This window comes from Acipenser ruthenus, chromosome 2 (assembly GCF_902713425.1).
Source record: "Acipenser ruthenus chromosome 2, fAciRut3.2 maternal haplotype, whole genome shotgun sequence".
Lineage (NCBI taxonomy): Eukaryota > Metazoa > Chordata > Actinopteri > Acipenseriformes > Acipenseridae > Acipenser > Acipenser ruthenus.
The window spans coordinates 18,207,116-18,227,225 of NC_081190.1; the positions used below are offsets into that span (position 1 = coordinate 18,207,116).

At 37.0% G+C, this 20,110-nt stretch overlaps 1 protein-coding gene across 6 annotated transcripts in view; it reads right to left on the minus strand.

The window, feature by feature from the left end:
* LOC117963644 (pro-neuregulin-1, membrane-bound isoform-like) overlaps positions 1-20,110 on the minus strand; it is a 169,131-nt gene that overhangs the window by 30,475 nt on the left and 118,546 nt on the right. For 2 of the 6 annotated variants that reach the window (XM_034904489.2, XM_034904487.2), the window contains exon 1: positions 14,166-15,822. The exons of the other annotated variants lie outside the window; for them this stretch is intronic. In XM_034904489.2, coding sequence (XP_034760380.2) covers positions 14,166-14,823 — 658 coding nt within the window. In that variant the 5' untranslated portion in view covers positions 14,824-15,822. Of the gene's footprint in view, positions 1-14,165; positions 15,823-20,110 lie in introns of those variants that run through there. 6 annotated transcript variants of the gene reach the window in all.

Consider the following 20,110-nt stretch of genomic DNA (forward strand, 5'->3'; position numbering starts at 1 on the left):
AAAGGTCATTAGATCCCTTTACATCAAACAGAGGTACATTCTAGACTGAAGCTGTAAGGAAATATGAACTGCTGAGCCTTTAACGCTGGTCAGCAGAAAAGCCTGCTCATGAGAGGCACACTTCATTCTTTTGGACGGTGGTAGGGGAGTTGATCGCTCTAATCAATAACTTCGTGCCGTTACTTTCTTCTTCTTTAATTCTCAGTGGAATCAAGCATGAATCAAGGAAACCGAGACAGGTCTAAAGGTTAGGTAACTGCGCAGCAACAACACTTTTATACAGTATTAAAGATGACATGGAAGAATGTCAAATACGTAGAAAGGCAAGACGCACCTGGGTTTGTGTGCATTATGTATCAGTTCAGCTACACAAAACTCACACAATTCTTTCAGGTTCCATATGCAAGGGGCATTGTAAGAAACCTGTCCTACATTATCTTTATTGGCAGTTCTGTTTCTTGTCAATGGATCCAAATATAGCTTTTACAATACACAACATGTTCTTTTACAGCTCCCATGCCAATCCATTTAGGAAACAGTAAGTGTTTATAGCATAGTCTGAGAACCTAATCCATTTAAAACACTTTCCTTTTACACCCTCACTGCCAGTGAGATTTACACAACTAAATTAACAGTATAATAATAATAATAATAATAATAATAATAATAATAATATTCTAAATGTTTCCCGTAGTAAATAAAGCATAGTGTAATAAAGCATAGTGAAAGCATGGCAAAGCATAGGTAAGCATTGTAAAGAATAGTGAGGTGCGGAAAAGCATATTAATGCTATAGACATGGTAAACTATGGTTAATTCATAGTATACCCATGGGAAAAGCATGGGGTAAAACTGCAAAAACACTGTGCAAAACCACCATGGTAAACTTTTATAAGGGTAGTAGTAATACTACTACTACTACTACTACTACTACTACTACTACTAATAATAATAATAATAATAATAATAATAATAATCTTGGTGATTAATGTGTTGTCTGCACACACAATACATCCCACGTGTGAAGAAATACCTTTATTGTGAATCATCTTCATGCTTTATCTCCCTAGTATTTTTTTCCCCCCATCTATACCAATATAAAAATATAGGGAAGTGCAGTAAAGCATATTGGCATCGTCAGACACAGACATGGTAAAGCTTGGTAATAAACATGTGGTGAAAAACTATGGCAAAAACAGGCAGAGTTCTGAACTCTCACCTAGAACCAACAAGTCTACATTTAACCAGTGCTAGAGCCTCATGAAGAACACTTTTGCAACGCATCAGACTCTTTTGCAACATGCTATTTTCCCTTTGCTCCAAAAATAAATATTAAGTTAGCCCATACGCCAGCCTGGAGGGCTTCATTTTAGCTGCCGTGCCAAACTGGCCTCTTCTATACAGTATAGAAACAATTGCATTTGCTTAGCTCGGTAGTCATGCAGTTAGACCAGAAATGAAAGAATATGCTATATTCATTTTAATTTAGATTAATTGAATGTCCTATTAGATTCTCTATTGTTATTATTTGCCATGCTTACTTTTGAAAAGCCTCATCCTCGTCGAGGCAGAATTTCCGCAGTCAGGTGGGGAAGCATGCTGGTAGCGTTTTGCTCTGCTCTGAACCCATAGGTGAAGCACTATGCGCTGGAACAACAATGACATGCTTTCCCAAAAAATAAGCATCCCCATAAAAATAATGATCTAAGCAGAAACAACGACAGGGTATTGTACAGAACAGACACTATTGCATGTAGAAATCAAAACGTAAAGCAGCCCTTTAAGCATCACAAACAACTACAATGCCTGCGTAAAGTTATTGCAGTTAAGAACATAAGAACATAAGAAAGTTTACAAACGAGAGGAGGCCATTCAGCCCAACTTGCTCATTTGGTTGTTACTAGCTTATTGATCCCAGAATCTCATCAAGCAGCTTTAAAGTTATCCACTTTAAATTCTGCTTCAACCAAATTCTGCTTCAACCAAATCACCATGAAAATACTAATCAGTAGTCTAAAGGTGTACAGGTATGACATGTTTTAGTTTATTGATTTTTAAACATGATTTTAAGCTTATATCGTCTAAAATCAAGCAATAGGTTAACAGAAGGTCACCCTGTCACAGTTCTGGAGGTCTGTATTACAGTTTAAAGTGTTGTTATTAATATGCCGCACTAGTTTTTAAAGTGAGGAATGCAAGCAAAGAAGCACGGCATTTCCCTTTTACTCAGTGTGATTGACATGTAAATATTGAATGTGCGTGCTGAAGGGCAATCTTCATGGAGAATTGATTTCATTCCTGCACAGTGCATTAATCACCAGGTTCAATATGTGTGTCTGTCTGAGCCAAACAGAATCCCTGTTTCACAAGTGCTTTAGTATAATGATTCAGTTTATTTCCATGATTGGGACACAGTATACTCCATCAATATTACCTTTGAAAGGGAAGGAAGTGTAACGCTGTCATTTTTCAATTACAATTAATACAGCACCTGTCCCATCGCTATGTATCATTATTAAACCTAATCAACTGCACACATTCCTAAGAAAACAAAGTGCCAATAAGATATAAATAATGACAGATGTTTGCAACCATAATAAATCAATTAAGGTGTTACTAACGGATTAAAAAAATAAATAAATTAAAAAATTAAAATAAATTGACTGTTACTAACAGATTGAAACGCTACACTTTGCAAATTAAAAAAACTTTTGAAGACTTCAGTCATAATTTAGTGGCCTTCAGTCAATCTGCCGACTCTTCCATCCCTTAACAAGGTTATAGAAGTGGGTTTATTACATAAGAAGTCTCACCTGCGTAAGTCTAGTGTGAGGAGGAGCCTTTCAATACTTGGTGAACCTTCATTATTAGCAACGTATGCAGTAATATAAAACAGCAAAACAATGTCAAGAGTGTTAATAGTCTTCACCATTATATAAATATTTTATTTATATTTTATATCTACAGTGTATGTTTTATTCTATGCATTATATATGTGTGAGTAATAACATTTTGCACTTGGCCTAACTGAATAGGAGCTCGTTATTAATGCTGGCATTCAGTATTATAATTTTCAGAGTGTAAGTTATAGCACAGGTAGAGTAGGAGGCTGTTTTAATGAATACCATAAAAATAATTTAGTGGTACAATTTGCAGCAGAACTTGTACCCCAGGTGACTGAATTGAAGACTGCTAAGCAACAAGCTCAATTTACCATATCAATTTACTAACTAATTATGCATGAGAATGTATTACACTACAGGTGTGGTCAGGGCCGGCGTCAGGTTTTTGTGAGCCTCGGGCAATGATCCTCCCAAACATTAACCCACAAATCAAAAATATTTTTCTCTCAAAAAGATTTTCATAAAATGAAAGTCTTCATTGTTGGAAAGTATGAAATATGAGTTTACTCATATTTGCAATTTTATTCCTGTATGTATGTGGCCCCACCTCTGCCATCAGAGCCCCAGACGCATGCCCGGGTTGCCCGGGTGCTGATGCTGGCCCTGGGTGTGGTGATGGGAGATGAGAGTAGGGAGTTCAGATTTAGGTCTCATAATTCCTTCAAAAACGTATTTGCTATATAACTATCAACCAGTCATGTTAGAAAGCTGAAGCTCAGACATGTTACTTTAAAAAACGTACAGAAGTAAGCGAAACAGTGGAACAAAGTCCTTTCCCTATTTCACTGAAATCAACACCTACACTATTGCAGCCCATCCTATATTTTGAATTCCATTGTACCTGCTGAATAAAGGAGCCGTTTAAAAAACTCCTTGACCCAGCACTGGCTAATCTTCCCAAATAAAATTAATCACATGCTGTCGGACATACTGACTTTGCTAAGAGGCTGAATGAAAGTGACTCGCTCATGATCCATTATGCTACTGGCGGAACTCCAGTCCAGTAAATAACTTCACTCAATGTGAAAGCAGCAAGACTGAATGCCACACTGCCTGTGCACTGCACAGCTTTTTGAACTAGTGCCACACTAAAGGAACAGCAACTCTAATAAAATTGGGCAAATAGTTAAAGGGCTTCCTTCTCATTTTTTTTAAATTTAATTATGGATTCAGATAAAGGAACAGACCATCTGTTTACCCTATACATTGTACAAAAGAAGATTCTTATGTCTAAAAGCATGTATCTTGACAATAGCACAAGGGAAGGGAAAGGATACATCTCCTAAAATTGACTTGCACTAAGCAGAGGAAATGAAAATGAATATTCTTGAAGTACATTTTTTAATTTATTTTTACTTTAGATTTAGGTCCTCACTGACTAGGATCTGGGGAGGAAACTGTTACCAGCCATTTAACATTAATACATATATTAATAAATTAAAAAAATTAATAAAACACAAAATAAACACCTTTTTTACACTTTCACAATGCTGAAGAAATGCTGTTAAAATCTATTACACATTGCTCGTCTTTTAATTTCCTCAAAGCTCAAAATGAACGTGTGTTTTGATTTACATCATTATTTTTACAGTATTAATACAGAACAGCAGTTCATGAAATGAACTCAGCAGATTCCCAGTAAAAAACACGTCACGACACAAGGCCATTCTGTTTTTGCCCATTTTCTCATTTGAAGTTCATAATCAGGAACATTCACTTAATACAGCATACTGCAAAACAATATAAAAGGGATTACAAAAAACTAGCTACTGTATTAATAAATAAGCACGAAAGCAGGTCTTCAGAATCATTTTTGTGAAGTTCATCTTCTCCCTTTTGTGCTGACACTGCCCTTCAAAAGAGGGTGAAAAATATAGTTTCTTGCTCTAGGGCCTTGCCAGATCAATCTGTATCACAATACAACAGGGTGGGACAGGATGATGAGCCATGCCATTTCACCATAAGAAAAGCTAACACTATATTATCTTTCAGAATGTGTTAGATTTACATTTTGTGATACAGAACTCCTGTTGTTACCATTTCACCCTATTGTATTCTTAACCAACGCAATCTGAGTTGTGTCGTTAACGCCTATTTCTAAGATGTTGAGCTTGGTCTCCTCTCTTAAAGAGGAGGCTATAGTCATTGAAGAAGCAATTGAGTTCTTTGGAATAAACACTGTTTTTTGTTCTGTATTTTTACATACAACCTTAAGCCTCTACTGCAGATTAATGCAGTTCAAGTTATTTAATAATTTCTTCTTATTTCAAACAAAAAAAAAAGTGTTTCTTCATCATCTTTAGTCATGAAATTAAATGAATTAGCCTGAACCTGAACTTTTCTGAATAGGGACCTGCAATGACTCAGTAGGAAGCTGACTCATTAATCAATCAACAACATTTTGCATTGGGAAGACTGTCTATGTATTACAACAAGCTTAGCTTTCCAGCTCACAACCCCCTTTAATACCCCTCTGCAAGGGGGAAATGAAAACCTAAAATGATGCCACATTTTCATTTGCCACTGGGATTGAGTTTACATCAGTCCTGTTCATTTCCACTGGAATCAGAGTAGTAGTGGATTTATATTGGTTGTGTTACACAATCAGATAGTATTGTGGCGATACTCTGATATGCAAACAAGGACTATTTTGTGGCATAACTGTGCAGGTTTCACAATTGAAAATATTTCTACGTGGTTTACTATAGTGGTAGTGATGCTGGGAGTGCAGGGCCTGATTGAAAGGGATGTTTTTGTTCTGTACTGAAATGCTGTGTTCCAGTGGGACTAGCATCAGCACATTCTTGACCTTGCACAGTTAATTATTTATTACTTATACGTGTCTAAATTACTGCTGTTTAACAATGGGAATCACAAACTTAAGCAAAGAGGGGGAGTCTGTTTTAATTGAAAATGGAAACGCAAGACAAAAATGGGCTGCAGATAGTAATTTCTTAATTTTTTATTAGAAATAAATAGAGTACTTTAATGCAAATGTGTCAGGAAGAACTGTTTCTGACTTGCAATTCTCCCAACAATTGACCTAACATCATTGGGTATGAATCAGGTACATGGATTATCAGAGCTGTATAATCACATATAAAGTTCAAGTAATCATATTATAGATGCAGTATCTTCTAAATGTGGTTGCTATGTTGTTGATCGGAATACAGAAGCAGGTTCCTTTTTAGAAAACCAATTATCTGTCTTTTGTTTTAGAGTTCCATTTATTCATTGTTGAATTTAAAGGCGGACAGAAACAGATTTGGGGATTACTGCATCATTTCACGTTTCACCAGTGCTGGATCTGAATATCCCCTACACCCAAAAAACAGACAGATTCATATCATCCTATTTAACTGAACTTTTATGTCTAAAAAGAATTAGTACATTTTATAGACAATCAGATTGACAAAAAAGTCTTTATAAATAACCTCAACATTCTTGATAAATACATCTTGTCTTTTATTAAACACTGTAAGATTTTGCAGTTTAAATTGCACAGTGTACATTGATATAACATACATATTATTAATCTTTATGAAATCCAACCTCTTATTGTTCTGGATATGTATATATAACACTTATTTCTGATGGCTGGTAGTTAACAAATAACATGTTTTATACAGCTTGTTCCACTACATGTTTATTGTCTACACTAAATGAATGCATGTTTTTTAAGTCAAACATAAATATACCAGAAGCCAGAATTTATGTTTTTTTTATTGCATTTCAGTTAAATGCCAAAGCAACATTATTTTTTGTCAAGTAATATGTGCAATAAAGTGACTCATGTGACTATATATATGACTGGTGACCTATAAAATGAAATGACCTGGGTGATGAATGAAACGGCACACCAACCAACCAAAATTAACTTTATATACAGTATCTTGTGAGTTTACCTCCACTGGTGTCTACACACAGCAATATACTGCGGTACCGTGACATCTAATTAGATCTCCAGGTGTGCCTGCACACTTCTCCCATTGTTTAAAACCACCAGAAAGTACTGATGAGAACGACTTTTGCAAGACCACACATACAGATTGTGTTTTATAGGCCATAAAAATGACCTATGAAGACCTGTCAGCTCAAAGAGCTGGATGAGTTATCAGTGCAGCACAGAGCCTCAAGGAAGGGCTGTAAATATGAGCCACATCTACAATTTGTCTCTGCATGCATACAGCTATTAGTAGTTTTTTTTTTTTTTTGGGCGGAGGGGTTTAAAGGTAATTGACTATTGTTCTGCAGGACAACCATGTGTTTTAAAATCTATTGACGTATGTTTGGAACATTTAACCAGGGATGGAAATACTGTAAGACTTCAACTGAAAACCAGTTTGGGCCATTATTGGTTTCACTATGAGCTTTAGGGCACCTGTAATGGCTTAAATTGCTATGTTTATAACTCTGTTAAAGAAGTCTGCTTCTATTTTACAAATTCATCAAATAAGCCAACCTTGCATGGATGTCAAACATAAATATACCAGAAATCCTAATTCAGGTTTTGTAGTTGAGAATTAACTTGTGCTGACTTTCACCTTCTGGAATACTAATCCATGACAGGACAAGGATTATATTCATATATATTTCATTGAGTATCATATTGGCATATTTAGGTAAAATACTTTACTTTGAAGCTCAGCATACAAAATAGCACATTCTTCCAATTTAAAAGCATAATATAAACATGAAGCATGATAACATTTATTTTAAGAGAACTGCATAATATTCTGGTGTAGAGGGCTCAGTTCAAATCAATACACCAATGCATGCCACAAAACAAAGGACTTTATTTATTTTAAGTATGAATGCCCTGAAGCACTTTTATGAAGGAACAGCTAATAATAACAGCAGCTAATTGACTCACAATATCCTTTATTTTCTGTTGTTTGTTACTCCACAGTGCAGTAATCACACTGCCTCGTTGCAGACACCAGTCAAGGACACGAGCACAAAGTCTATTAATTATTCAGTTCAAAAGTAGCACTGAACACATTAAGAAAATCTGTTTTGAATTGGGGAAACAAATATCGTCGGGGACCCCAATTTACTCAGCTTGATTTATTGCCTTCTAATATTGTAGTCTTAGAATCACTTATAGAATTGAATTCATAATCTGTCCAGTCCCTTTAGCTTCTATAAACTGGGTTATTTTCTAGTGCTGGGTAGCAAGCCAGCATACAGTGTAGCTATACTGTACATCCCACTGCTCAGCTACAGGCTTAAAGTCTCAGGGTGATTCATTTAAAAAAATGATAAAACATGTATCTGATTCCAAAAAGCAAATATAAACTTTGGCCAAACATAAAACAAGTATCACAAAAAATACATAAATGCATAAATACATAAAACATTGTCTGTTCAGCCTCCAGGTTAAAGGCTGAACAGATTACTCTTGTCTACTTCAGAATCGTCCTGAACTTTACTTGACATCTTTAAATCATTTTGTATTCAGTCTTATCTTTCAAGGGAGGAACAATCAGAGTTATCATAACTAAAGTATTCCTCTTGCTGTCTGAGAGCTACCTCTAGTGAAGCCACAGGGGTGCTTTCAACCTCTGAGTTTTAAAACACCACACAGATGAGATGACTGAAACAGAAAACTACACAAAGCAAATCTAAACAACAAGAAGAATCCATCAGAATGCCAAGTAGCTTGTTACGACTAGAATTCCCACATTTTAGATCATCATTGAAAACTGATTTTCGAAATAAATGACTTATTAGGTGGAAATGACAACCCCATCCCCCCAAACAAATGAAGCATTATAATGACTGAGAACTTATTTTGTTGTTTTTTTTTCTCTAAAGGGAAGAAGACTTGCAGTAGAGAGAGGATTTTGTAATACAGTTTCTACTTTATTTGAACAAGCTCTACTGGCTCCATTACCAAGCTAAGTGATCCACTGTAGGGCTAAAGAGGAGCAGTATTGATAAAGCACTCCTCACAGTCCTATGCTCAGCTTCCTCTGGAGTTTTCATTTCTCAGACAAATAACCCTTTAGTTCTAATTCCAGTTAAACGGGTACCTAACGTGCAGTCGTAAGTGAACTGGTTTCCTGGCTTTGTTGATTCCAGTGCAGATCTCTGGAGATTATACATCAGAAGAAAGCTCGATATCTAGGGAAAAGCCTTGCTTTGAAATCCTAACCAGCCTCCTGAGAATAGCATGCAGATTCACTGTTAACTCTTTTACATTAAAATGTACCTCTTTGTAATCATTTCACATTTGGGCAATCTCTGTGAAATGAATCAATCTATGTTGATTAAATGTAAAACGTTTTGTATGGCATACAATCTACGTTTTCAATGAAAAAAGCAACAAAGTATTCTGACCACGCATTGACATCATTATTTGACCAATGATCCGTTTCAAGAGGGGAAAAAAAACAATTTAGTGTCCATGGCAGTATGTTTTGAACTTCTAGAACATTCTCTATTAACTGACCCATTGGATTTATAACAAAGTAAACCAGAAAGTTTACAGAAAACATCCATTATCATATATTTATATAAAATAACATATTTATTGCCAAAGTTATTCTTGCCTTTTTTTCAAGTGCTACACTTTTTAATTATTATCAGAAATGATTTAAATAAATAAAAATAAAAACTGAACTTCAAAGCTTCAAGCTTGCTACCTTTGATGGAGTAAATCTCTGATAATACAACTCTGGAACTAAAAATGCTCTTTACATATTTGCATATTTACGTAAAAAGAACTTAATCGAGCAAAACAGAAATTTCAATTTGAGTTGAAATACAAAAGCAGGGCAGACTTACACTTTTGATTCTCATTAATCTTGTCATATTGAACAATGTAGGGTTAAACCTAATGCACCATTAGCATTCTGTAAAATGTGACAAAAACATCAAACAATCAATACATCAACCAAAACCTTTATTTATGAGTCAATTGAGAACATAAGTTTACAACCTCAAAACGTACTTAGGGGTCTAAGTGCATATATTTGTGCCTGTGAACCATTGCTTTAGTATAAAATATACTTAGGTAAATCCTTAAAGTTACACTGACATTAATTATCCACGTCTGTACAAAGTCATAGTGCTGGTAGTGATGTGAGAACGTGTAATAAGAAAGTTGATGCAATCTAATGTTTTACAAAAAAAAACAACTTTCGATCTTTTTAAAGCCATAAATCCCCATAAAGAACACCAAAGGTGGACAGAGGTAGACAAGAACTGCTGGGGTGCGTTCAAGACCATCGATGAACCAGAGAGCTCTCTGCACATCCTTCAATGGAGCCGCATCGAATGGGTAGCAATCGATCGCTGATATTGATCACACCATTGATTCCATGGCTTCAACAGGATCAGAAGGGATGAACTGTAGTTGGATGTCATGTAGCAATCCATCACTATTACTTTTATTAACCAGACACTAATAATAAGTATCAGCTTATTACAAAGAAAATAGCATTATTTGTCCATTACAGTCATCTAAAGTCTTACAACAAAAAATAATAATACCTGGGCACTGCATACCACAGTTTAAATCTAGCAGATACTGTAGGATTGAGACCTTGATTAAATGCTTTTATCACAAAAGCACTACTGTACATTGGCATAAACTGTCATCTTCTTCCATTGGGTCAATTATAAAACAAATGCTGCCCGCAGGTTGGTTTCTCTTTAAGCTAACCAATTTAAACTGTAAATACATCTCATAAAGGAATAAGCTGAAGCTTGAGAAAAGACCACATCTCAATCAATTCAAGTGATTTGGAAGAGGCAGAAAAGGAAAGACAAATCATATTTTAAAAAAGGAGCTATAGCTCCATAAATAGACTATTACCAAGCAACCCAGAATACTAATTTCAATTTGATTTGCAAATGTTTCATTTTCATAAAAATGGCCTGAAATTGTTGAAATTGCACCTTGACATCCAGCCCTGTGTGTCCTAATGTATACAGAAGTGAAACTTATGCCTTAATAATATACACAATTAACTAACTAACTGGATTACACAAGGTGGGAGATAGAAATGTTAAATGATTTATTTTGCATTTCACAGGAAGCATCTCTGGTAAACCCTAAATCAAAATGTGATTTTGTCAATTGTAAACGATGGTTTAATTAGTTGGATTATGCATTAGTCATTACCGTGTGATTTACACAATATAAACTAAATATTTCATTCAGAAAACTAAAGCACAGTACTGTAATTAACAGGCTAAGCTTTTAACATCTTATAGAGCAACTGTTTTCTGTCACGTTTTTAGACTAGAATATTAAAAATGCATGTTTGCACTGCTTCAAAACAACAAGGCAGCATTTCTAAAGGCTTTTAATCCTCAATAATCAAAGTCTAAAAAACTTCCCGCTAAACAACCTCACATTGCTTTTAAACCAGCTTCTGTAATGAATACATTCCTTTGCCATGGAGCCTTTAACAGAAGTTCTAGCTTATAATTTCTATCTGAGTCTAACACACGAAGAACAGCCTTCACTGGTAACCCCTGCAGTAGATGTCTATCATGCTGTCTCGCTGACTCACACACAGCCAGCTGCTCTATTCTCCTGCTATTGATTTTAGACTTAGGTTTCTGAGACAGCCTATTGCATTTCCATTAGGGTCAGCAGAATTGATCAAACACATTTACAAAATGTATGTGCTTTCTTTTGCTTTACAGTTGCATTTGGTAAGAACGACTGTACAGGAATATTATTTAACCTTTCACTGCCTCAGCATAAATTCTTATTTAAATGAAGTCACTGTGGTGCAGCTATTTTAATTTGTTTTAAGTGTATAACCTGAGATACTGAACTGTCCCGTTTCAATCTTTTGGAGTCAAATATAGACTGATTGTCTTTCTTTCTTTCTTTTTTACTCACTGCACCTCTGGCAGGTTGTTTTCTGGTAGATTTTAAGGTATTATAACATGGGTTCGTACTGACAAAGTAATAGCTGACTTGTGCGTGATTAAATGCAACAACTTAAATACTGATAAGGTGGCAGAGTTTATATCTCACCGCACCTTAGTGAACCAATTTTGTATTAAATGTAAACTTGAAGCCATGTACTATAAGAGATATGACTTGCATTGTACATCAGTATGAGCCAGGTTAACAAGGCAGACTTACAGATGTAAATAATCTCATCGCAGAACCTGAAATCCAACCACGTGATAAATCTTTCTTGCCAAAAAAGGTACCATTTTCAAATGGCTACTTTGTTCATAATGTATTATTATGGGTATTTTACAGCAACAATTGATCCATTGTATTAAACAAAACAAATACCCATACAATACCATTGCACCATCCAAAATGACTACATGTTCCTATAGTATTGTCTTTGGAAATTATAGTGTTTTTCACATCCCTGTAATACTATTGATATTACCTGTGACTGCCAAATACCTCTGTGGATTAGAACTGTAACACAAGGTTTCATTAAAATAGCCTGCATTTTCTGATAGGTACTTTCTCTTAGTAGTATGCAATGATAGGTCTAGTACAGCTACTCACTAGTGTTCAAAGTGGAACACTTCACCAAAAAGGAAAACAATAAACATGTTTCACAAATATTTTCAGAACCTTTTGTGCAAAGTATTAAATCATATTATCTTTGTACACTCATAGTCATCTCCATTATTTACCTCTCAGAGAAATGCAAATGCTAAACTAAGCCCCAGAAACAATAGATGTAGTAACAAACAAGTAATCTATACTCTAAATCAGAAGTGTAAGCACACGGTGTTATTGGCTTATGCCTAATTTTCATTAATCAGTCTGCAACAGCATGCTAATGAATCAGTCCAATCAATGCATACATTTTACAAAGGAGAGAGCGGGTCAGTAAAATGGTCTCTCATATAGTAATGCATCAAGTAACACAATTGACACACACTGGTAAAGAAAGAACCACAATGAATCATTGTATTATTGTAACTAAAAAAAATCAAGAGCCTGACCTTACTAAAAGCAAAAGCAAAAAAAAAGGGTTATAAATGATAAAACACTATGAGGCTGGCAGCTTTCCAAATGTAATAATTTCCCTGCTTCCAAAGTCACGGCAGTTAGCGAGCAGATAGCATTACTGGGATTGTCTTTCTCAGAGACTCCAGGATAAAGAGGAATCAATTAGCCCCACAGCAGGCAGTGACCTTGAAGTAGATCTCAGAGAGGAGAGAAAGGGAAATATCTGGGCTCCACAGCAATTCCATTTAGGAAGTAACATATCATCAGATATTGATTTTTAATATAGCATCTGTCTACTGACTTATATCATGTGCAATTCCAAAAATAGATCAGCTGTTCAGATCCCAATCAAATCTGGACCTCACTATTATTGTGTAGTGAGGGAATGAGGAAGGGCAGAGTTTCTCATGGCATGTTCCTCTTTAACATGTTAACCCGCGCTGAATTGCAACATTCACCACGGCTGGGTTGATAAAGGGAGCCGTTACATTACATGGCTGTCAAAGAAGTACACAAAGTAACTTGTTACATGACACAGCATCTTTTGCTTTCAGTGCTTTACAGTATGTTGGATTGAAAATGTTTACTTTGAACTCAGACCGGGATTTCAAAGGAATGTTACAGTCTTAAACACTGGACAGCGGTTTAAACAAAAACAAGTGACATATTAAACCTGTACCGTTTGCTAAACAAGCATACAGGGGTTTTCTGGGATTCTTTCCTATTGTATTTCAGATAATCTAATCAGTCATTTTGTCAATACAAATCTCTAATTACAAGACGCCTGTCCATAGAGGTTTTACAAAGAGATTTTTAAAAATATTACCTGATCATTAACAAGAGAGGGTCAATGTGAGACATGCAGGTTTTTATTTTTTCAGTCTGGTCACGTAATAAAATAAATAAATGTTCTTCTTATTTACATGTGCTGTGTATACATTGCTTTTCAAGTCCTTTGCATTGATATGTACTGTACCGCTGCCTCTTGTACAATACCCTGTTAAAATGAGAACTCAGAGAGCTTTCAAAGTATTCATTTTTTAATAAATAATGTATTTATTCTTCCTGTGTTTGAGAACAAATGCCAACCCACCACTGGTCATTTTAAACCAAACCTACAATGTCCTATTTTGGCCTTCCTAAGATAAGTGTTGTGCTTTCTACAGTACATAACATGAGGTAATTACGAACCTACATCCCTACCTATTTCCCTGCATGTCTACAGTACAGACTTGCTAATTGCATTTAAGGGACAATGGCTTAACAAAAAAGGGGGTGGGTGGTTATGAATTAAAAAAATGAAATACTTACACAACTTGGGTATTTTTATGATATTAGTTTCCACTGTTTGCAGAGGATGCCCAGTGGTGGGTCCTTTCACGTTAGTAGTTGTGAGGGGTCTCTGGGTGGCAGGAGTGGTTAGCAGAGTTAAAGCCGAGGTAGGGCTATTGAAGGTTGGATTGTGGACAGGGTCAGGCGCCACAGAAGGGTCACCCTTCACCTGCACTGTTTGCTGCCCTGTGCTGTGGCTGGGTAGGACTGAGGTATGTACAGCTGGGGGCTCTCCAGTGGGCCCCAGAGTTTGGTCGGCATAGATTACTGGGTCCTGACCAATCCGATTGGGGTCGAGGTGGGTGTGGGGCTCGAAGATCTTGTCCACAAAGACCCACTTGAGGCCAGCGGTGCAGAGAGCCAGGCTGATGAGGCAAGCCAGGATGGGCAGGATGCAGATCTTCTCCGAGTTCAGGCAGCTCCTCACTTGTGCTGTCTCCATGCAGATGCAGCAGGTAGCAGCCATGCCTGCCAATCCCAGAGCTCGGTTTTCCTCGGCAACACCCTCCGTTGCCGCGGACACTTCTGGGGCATTCTCCTGGGCCGTGGAGGCAAAGAGCGGGGAATCAGCAGCAGCAGCAGCAGCGCAGGGAGGGGTGGGAGGGCCCGGGGAGGTTTCATCAGCTCCCTCAGACATCCTCACGCCGTCAGTCAGACAAAGGTCTCCGGAGGCCTGAACTCTAACTTGGTGCACAAGACAGCAGCCAGCAAGAATGATGAAGCGCGTCTTCCATTATCTGATCACAAAATAGCTTGATGTTGCGGGCGTAGATACAGACATCAAGCGATAGACATATATAAAAAGTCAAATAAATGATGAAGATTCTTCTTCTTTTGGGACCGTTCTCAAGGCATGGTGGTTGTTCAGATAATAAAAATGAAAATAAATAAGTTTCTTTCAGGTTTTTCACAGTTTCAGAAGAACTGCTATAACTCCAGGTTTCAAAATTCAGCTGACTCACCTGAAGACTTTGCGAGTGGAGCCGGCTCTCATGTAAACACTATTGTTAAGCAGAGGCAGAGGCAGCAGCAGCAGCAGCGGCACAAGCGACATCCTGTTGTGTTCAGACAGCAGCTGTAAGAGGCTGAATCACCAAGGAGCAGCAGGTGCCAGTCCTCTGAGCACCACTGGCAAAGCGTATCATTAGCAGAGAGAGACTAGAAAAACACAAGGACCAGGAGGGTGGATACTCCCCTTTCTTTTCTCCCCTCCTCCTTGCCTTCTTTCCTGGTTTCTCTGTCTCTCTCTCTGTCTCTCTCTCTTTCCCTCTTTCCCTTCTGACTGCAGAGAAGGACTGAGCAAAATCAGAACACACAGCACACAGAGGGGCTGGCAGCAACTTCCTACTTGATCCAATTAAGAAGAGAAATCCATCAAATCAGAGGCAGAGAGCACTTTTTTGTTCTTTTTTTCTCTCTTCTCTTTCTTCTCTGATAGGTATAGATAGGCTGGCAATTGATTATGTTAATGTAAAGAGCTACTGCAGGTTTGAAGGGCTGGCGCTGAACCCGGCAGAACTGATATAAGATGCCTCCCCAGAGAACACAGCTTTTTTTTAAAATATTGCCATATATATCTTGAGGCTTGCTTCCCTGCCCCAGCACTATGACTGCCATTAATGCTGTTTTTGCATTACAGGTTTGGTGTTGTTTAACCATATAAAATAGCAAGTTGTATATAAATGCATTTATGGTATTCATTAGATTTGTCAGTAATCCAGATAGAGCAATATTCTGAAAGTATTACATTCAATCCATGGTACTCAGCTTTATGATTTTTTTTATTTTTTTTTAATAATCTTAATTCAGTTTCCGCAGTTTCAATTCAATCTATTCTGATTTGGTTTCATGTTATTGTCTGTGAATAAAATTGCTGCTCGTAAAACTTGCTTTTTTGTTAATAATAATCACATTTACAGTGACACTGCTGTCTAGTGCTGACTCAGGGGATGTGTACGGTTGTCAAGACTAGCAGGAAACAGCTTTGACGCAACATAAATATTTTACTAGACAGAGATAACTTGATATGCATTAGTGTGAAAGTGAGAGCCCTCCTTTTATTAAAAGCATTTAGTGTTCATATAATTAACAAATACTTTTAAAACAAATTTTAAACATTGTGTATTATCACCAGAGAAATAAACAATAAAACATGTCTTTAAAAAAATGCAGTACGCTAATGAAAACAAAGCAACAGGTTTAAAAAAAATATTATTTTTATTACATTTCATGATTAGCAAAACGAACACCAAAATAGTATTATTAAAACCAGGGCAACATTTACAAGAAGCATTCAACATGATGTACTGGACCTACTCCTACTCACTTGAAACCTTTTAACACTAAAGATTACAGCACCTACAGCCACATGCTCATGAACCTGCTTCAACAAAGAGTAGCATCTGATTCCCCCACACTTCAGCTCCCACAACTAGAATAATCACATTAGGTCTGCTTTCTCATTAACCGTTCCAGTGTACAAAAGGTTCTTGATACCCTGAATACAGATGAAAAGTGCATTTAGAATGTCAAATGTCCAGAGGGTCCAAATTCTACTTCATTAGAAAGAAAAAATAAAATACCACCCAGGGGAACAGTTAACCCCTCAGTGTCGGCTCCACTGTGGGATGGGAGGCTAAGGAGGATCCAACCCAATAAACACAATGAAACTATGCATGTGGTCCAGCCTGGAATCCCTAATGTGATGAACACCATGTGGAAACTAAAACTTTAAGAACAACTCTGTGAAACGCTAACATTGTTCTTGTCTTAACTTTCCTGTATAAACCCTTATAAAAGTGAATTTGCACAGCAATGTTGTAGTTTACTATGATTATAAAGTACTATGCATCTACCATACTTACCCATGTTTTTTGGGGGTTTTTTTATAACAATTTTTATCACACTGTATGAGACCACAATTTCACTTTTAATATGCTTTAATACACTTTGCAACTGGGTGTCCCCTGGGTGTCCAGACCTTGAAACACGTTACATTCAAACTTAAACAAATTACAAATTACAAGGCTTTAAAGCCAGTGTGGGCAGCAGTGTGGAGTAGTGGTTAGGGCTCTGGACTCTTGACTGGAGGGTTGTGGGTTCAATCCCAGGTGGGGGACCCTGCTACTGTACCCTTAAGCAAGGTACTTTACCTAGATCGTTCTAGTAAAAACCCAAATGTATAAATGGGCACTTGTATGTAAAAAATAATGTAAATGTATGTAAAAATAATGTGATATCTTGTAACAATTGTAAGTCGCCCTGGATAAGGGCGTCTGCTAAGAAATAAATAATAATATACCTTCAATTTCACTGCTACAATTCTCCTTTCTTGTTTGGGGGTTCGTATTCAACATTTTTGCCAAATTATTAAAAAGGCATAGGTTCCTAAACAAAAAAGTAGGAGAACCTATGCCTTGGGATACTAAAAATCGATATATAACCATAACAATCACACACTGTTTTCTTTTCTTAACACAGTACAGAGCTTTAGTAACAGATATATCTGCCTTTTCTATACTGGCCAAACGCTTTAAGGAGGTCAGGATTACAGGTCACCTAATTCATGAAGCATTGTCGGGTTCAGGAGACACAATCTTTAAAGCACACTGTGAGATAGAAAGCTGCTCACAGAAATCCTCCAATGCGCTGTTACTCTCTCACTGTGCTAATTAAGATTATGTAAAAAGAAATCCAGATTGGTGTCAGCATGGGTTGCTTACACAAGTAAAAGGTGTTTTGACTGTGGGTCAATAGAAAAGTCTACTCTGAGTCTCCACAGAGTCTAGCTCTATAACATTCCCTTTATGGAAAAATCGTGTTAGGCAAGCACACTGATACTTTAATACAGATGAATCTGTTCATTATTAGAACTCGGCACCTGCGAGGGCGCCACAGGTAATGAAACGCTGAGATTGATGACATCGTACTGCCAGGACGCAAACCTGTTCTCCCCTAACTGTATAATTTATCAGATGAACCTAACAGGGACCCCCTCGTTTTTCTCTTTTTAACCATTTGAGCAGGGATGGTTTTTCCACAGAAGTACTGAAGGCCCTTTTAAAAGGCATGCAATATATTATATATATATATATATATATATATATATATATATATATATATATATATATATATATATAGATATATAGATATAGATATAGATATATATTTCAACAGTTATACGACAAGTATAAATATTGATTTTCTGTCATTTAAATAAACTGTATCTGGTACACAAATATGGTTAACAGCATTACAAATAATACTATTTCACTTATTTTTTCTTATTTGTCAATACTCAAAAGTTGGAGCTTTCTTATTGAATGCAACCCTGTATTATAGAGAGACTATGTCGTTTACGTATGTATTGACTTTGAACTAAAAACAGTGCTTCCAGAACTCCTGACCTACAAGGAGGGCAAACACACATAATTGTCTTCTTTAAAGGGTTGACAGAAATGATTAATCTATCATAAAATATTCCATTCCCTTGGAAATATCGCCACACTTACCTTCTTTCTAGCCAATCATGTTTATAGTGGTCACTCCCTCCAGTCCCATACATTAATGGTTAGTTGTAAAAACGACTTCACATTAATGGTGTCAATATATATAGGGACTGCGCCTAACTTCCCATTTCCTAATCCTTCCACCTTCTCAATAACCTGCTTAGAATTCAAATATATTTGAGATAAAAAAAAATATGAATTTACAAAACATATTAATGTGTCAAAAATAAGTACTAAATCAAGTTGTATATTTATCTGATTAACAAACAGTTAGTGAATTTAAGCTTTTTTTCAACCTTTAGTGCCCTGTTTTTATATTAGACAGCACTGTACTGTATCACAGTTAATAGATCCGGTGTGAGCAGACTGCGGCTGCTACACTAATCTCTAGTCCCATCCCACTGCTTTGCAGACGGAGGTGGGGGGGGGGGGGTCAAAGGGAGCTGGGTGCTATGGAAATGAGCACCTTGGGGGCACTGCATGCTGCCCTGAACCACCGCAGAGCTAAATAAGTGCATTATGGAGAGTGAGTCCTCGGTCAGTGCAGCATCTGTAATGAGTGAACTTAGCAAGCACAACGGCTAGAGCCACAGTACAAAGACAGAGCTGCTCATTCACTGCAGATATACACAAACGACCCAGCAACTTACTACACTGGAACTTTACTGTAGGGCATGTATCTTATCACTGTGTGGAAAAAAATATTATTCATCTGTGGAAGTGGTGACAGATCCTATTAAACACTGAAAACTACTGTACAGACGTCTTTTAGAAAGATAAGTCATTGACTAATGCTGAAATACAGTATATAATTCAACAGTTTTTTGGTAAGAGACCATGGTGCTGGCTATGGTCAGGCATGGTCAGGCATAGTTATGGCTATGGTCAGGCATGGTGCTGGCTATGGTCAGGCATGGTGCTGGCTATGGTCAGGCATGGTGCTGGCTATGGTCAAGCATGGTCAGGCATGGTGCTGGCTATGGTCAGGCATGGTGCTGGCTATGGTCAGGCATGGTCAGGCATGGTGCTGGCTATGGTCAGGCATGGTGCTGGCTATGGTCAGGCATGGTGCTGGCTATGGTCAGGCATGGTGCTGGCTATGGTCAGGCATGGTCAGGCATGGTGCTGGCTATGGTCAGACTAATTCATCTTGATATTAGTATAAAGATATTTAGCCTTTTCCGCATTTTACCTGGAATTTACTACACTATCATAAAATACCCTGAAAGAATTCTGGAGGCCCTTTTACACTAATTCAACACAGCTCATTAGGCCCATCATTGTTCCATTCAATTACACAAGTTTAAATAATTTAGCAAGAAAACACAGTATTTTGTCTAGCCTAAAGCTAAAATGTCCTTTGAATTTAAAATATACGATTCTGTACCAGGCAGTGTTGTGTGATATGCTGCCATT